Genomic DNA, 2,385 nt, shown 5'->3' with positions numbered 1-2,385 from the left:
CTACCCTAAGGTAGAGTCAGAGGGACAGGAAGTGGACCTAAGTCTGGAAAGAGGGTAAGTGCCGGAAAGGCAAGACTCTAGCCTAGGGAAGCAATCCCTAGACTTGGGACAGAGACATAGGGGACAAATCCGGAGGTCCGGAATTCTGGCCTAGGGAGTCCATCCCTAGGCCTTATGAAAAAGGATGAGACTCAGATGGACTGAAGTCCGGAAGATGATTGGCAAGTAGAACAGGATCTAAGATGAGAGAGCAGGGACTAAGATGATATTCAGACTGAGGACTCTACTGTAGTTGTACAGGGGTTATATACTAGAGGCTATCTGAGAGGATCAGTAAGCAAAGGAGTAAGGCTATGTACGAGCATGTGGAAACACATTGGTAAGTGAGACGGAACATATGTAAATGAACTTGGAGATGAAACTAGTACAAGGATCAATCAGCAAGATGGAAACAGAGATAACCAAGAACCGGAAAGGCGGAGATGCCTAAATGGGGATAGGCGCAGGATCTCGGACAGAGGGTGGGAATAGGTCTGGAGATAGTACAGTTAATATCTGGAGGTCCAGAGATCTGGGGATCTGGAAGGCAGGACAGAAACAGGACTGAGATATGTGAGGTGGTGGATGTAGTCCGGAATCTGAGAGGAGATAAAGTCTGGATGTCTTGCTGGACGGAATGTGCATAGGGTGGACAGGATAGGGGATCCAGGAATGAGTTGGATATGGGGTCCAGAAACAGGTCCGGAAAGCGTGGGAATATGATGGGATCTATGTCTGGCATATGGGATATGACATTTTGAAGGAACTTGAAGTGTATAAGCATCTTTCATTGTTGATGCCATGGACTGAAACCAGCTTCCTCATAGGGCTTGAAATGTTGTTTCAGACAAAGGGTCAAATATGTCTTGTCATGGTATGTTTTTCTCCCCTTGCGAGCCATTTGAGTTGTTTGACTCCATTGAACATCTCTAGGACCTCATGGGAGGTGACCTACACACTTATATGAAGCATTACTCCTCATATTGCCACCAGCATGGTTGCAGGTGGACTGCTCAAATAGTAAGTAGTTGTCTTTCCTAGTTTGTGATGTCTTATACCTCCAACTTTGAAGGCCCTCGGTCTCAATTCTCTGCATGAGATAGGGATGATCCACCAGGATATCAAAGCCAAAAACATCCTGATTGATGTTCAAGAGAATGTTAGGATTGCTGACTTTGGCTTGTGTTATGTAAAGAAAGAGGAGGGGCCCTTGGAGCCACAGTGGAGGTATATGGCAAGTGCAGTGGGAACAACCTACTGCATGGCACCAGAGGTTTTGTGCAACAGAGGCAATCCCGATGAGGTATGGAGTATCCATGGATTGGTGGTTGCTAGGCTGTGTCATCTATGAGCTTATTTTGATGACACATGAGGCACATATCACATCTTCCTCTGCTCTTATCTTACTGATACCATCTTGTCAGGTGTTCTTTGATAAAGAGTTTGATATATGGTTCTATGTTTCTTGGTTCCCTGCCTTTTGATGTTTCCATGAAAATATCACTGATTTACTTTCAGGAGTAAGTTTTGTATTGTTCCTTTCTGACACTATCATTTATCTTTACTGCAGTAGTTGCTAGACCCTAACCTGTCATCACAGTTTGGGTTCCATGAGCTCACAGACCATAAATCATTCTTGCACCAGTGTGGCACATCAGAATTTGCTGATGCATACTCTTGTGGTAGGTTTACTCTGATTTGTCTGAGAACATTGCACTTAAAATGCATTGTAGCAGCCGCACGCCAAGAAATACCTGAATGGCTGCCAGACTTAAGAGATGGCCAAGATGCTGGCATAGCAGAGGTTTGGTTTCCCCTAACTTACTGGGAGAAACCATGCATTCCAAATGTGGATTGGGTCAGGCCGGCGTGTTTTACTTCAGACTCATGATATCCTCCAGTCAGTATTTGTTTCATTGTGATAGTCTCCATTTCAAGCACTTCATTTTTACTGTGTCTCTCTTCCTTGTTACAAACAATCTTCCAATGTACTTTATTCTAGATATCTCAGTGCCTTGGTTCCCTTTTTTGGTTTACATATATCTTTCACATTTTCCATTCACTGTTTGTCCCATATACCCAGGTGGTGTTGGAATCAGGGTGGGTATTTGGGTGTTTGACTGTATAATGCTAGCTGGTTTTGGTGGATTGAGTATGCCATGCTGTAAGTCCTAGAGGAAGATGCTCAAGTGCAAGGTCTGTCCATCCAGAACCTCACTGATATTCACCATATGTCCTCCAACATTCATGACACAAATTCAAGCTGATGTCTCAGTAGACTAGTGTCTGTGTGCATGCAGTGGTACAGTGGCTCAAAAAACTGTCCACATGTTTTGACATTTTTCA

The 2,385-nt window shown here is 44.1% G+C and overlaps 1 protein-coding gene across 1 annotated transcript; it reads left to right on the top strand.

The window, feature by feature from the left end:
* Positions 1 to 874: 874 nt before the first annotated feature.
* Positions 875 to 1,523, top strand: BJ212DRAFT_1306337 (kinase-like domain-containing protein; the record flags this gene model as incomplete). The annotated part of the gene is made up of 4 exons (XM_041333811.1): positions 875 to 913; positions 973 to 1,059; positions 1,112 to 1,342; positions 1,464 to 1,523. 4 exons carry the CDS (start codon positions 875 to 877, stop codon positions 1,521 to 1,523), a joined length of 417 nt encoding a protein of 138 aa, XP_041185334.1.
* Positions 1,524 to 2,385: the final 862 nt, after the last annotated feature.

This window comes from Suillus subaureus (genome assembly GCF_016647635.1).
Source record: "Suillus subaureus strain MN1 chromosome Unknown BJ212scaffold_272, whole genome shotgun sequence".
NCBI classification, from domain to species: domain Eukaryota; kingdom Fungi; phylum Basidiomycota; class Agaricomycetes; order Boletales; family Suillaceae; genus Suillus; species Suillus subaureus.
Note: the sequence above shows the minus strand (reverse complement) of the source record. Positions and strands in the feature narration are given on the sequence as shown.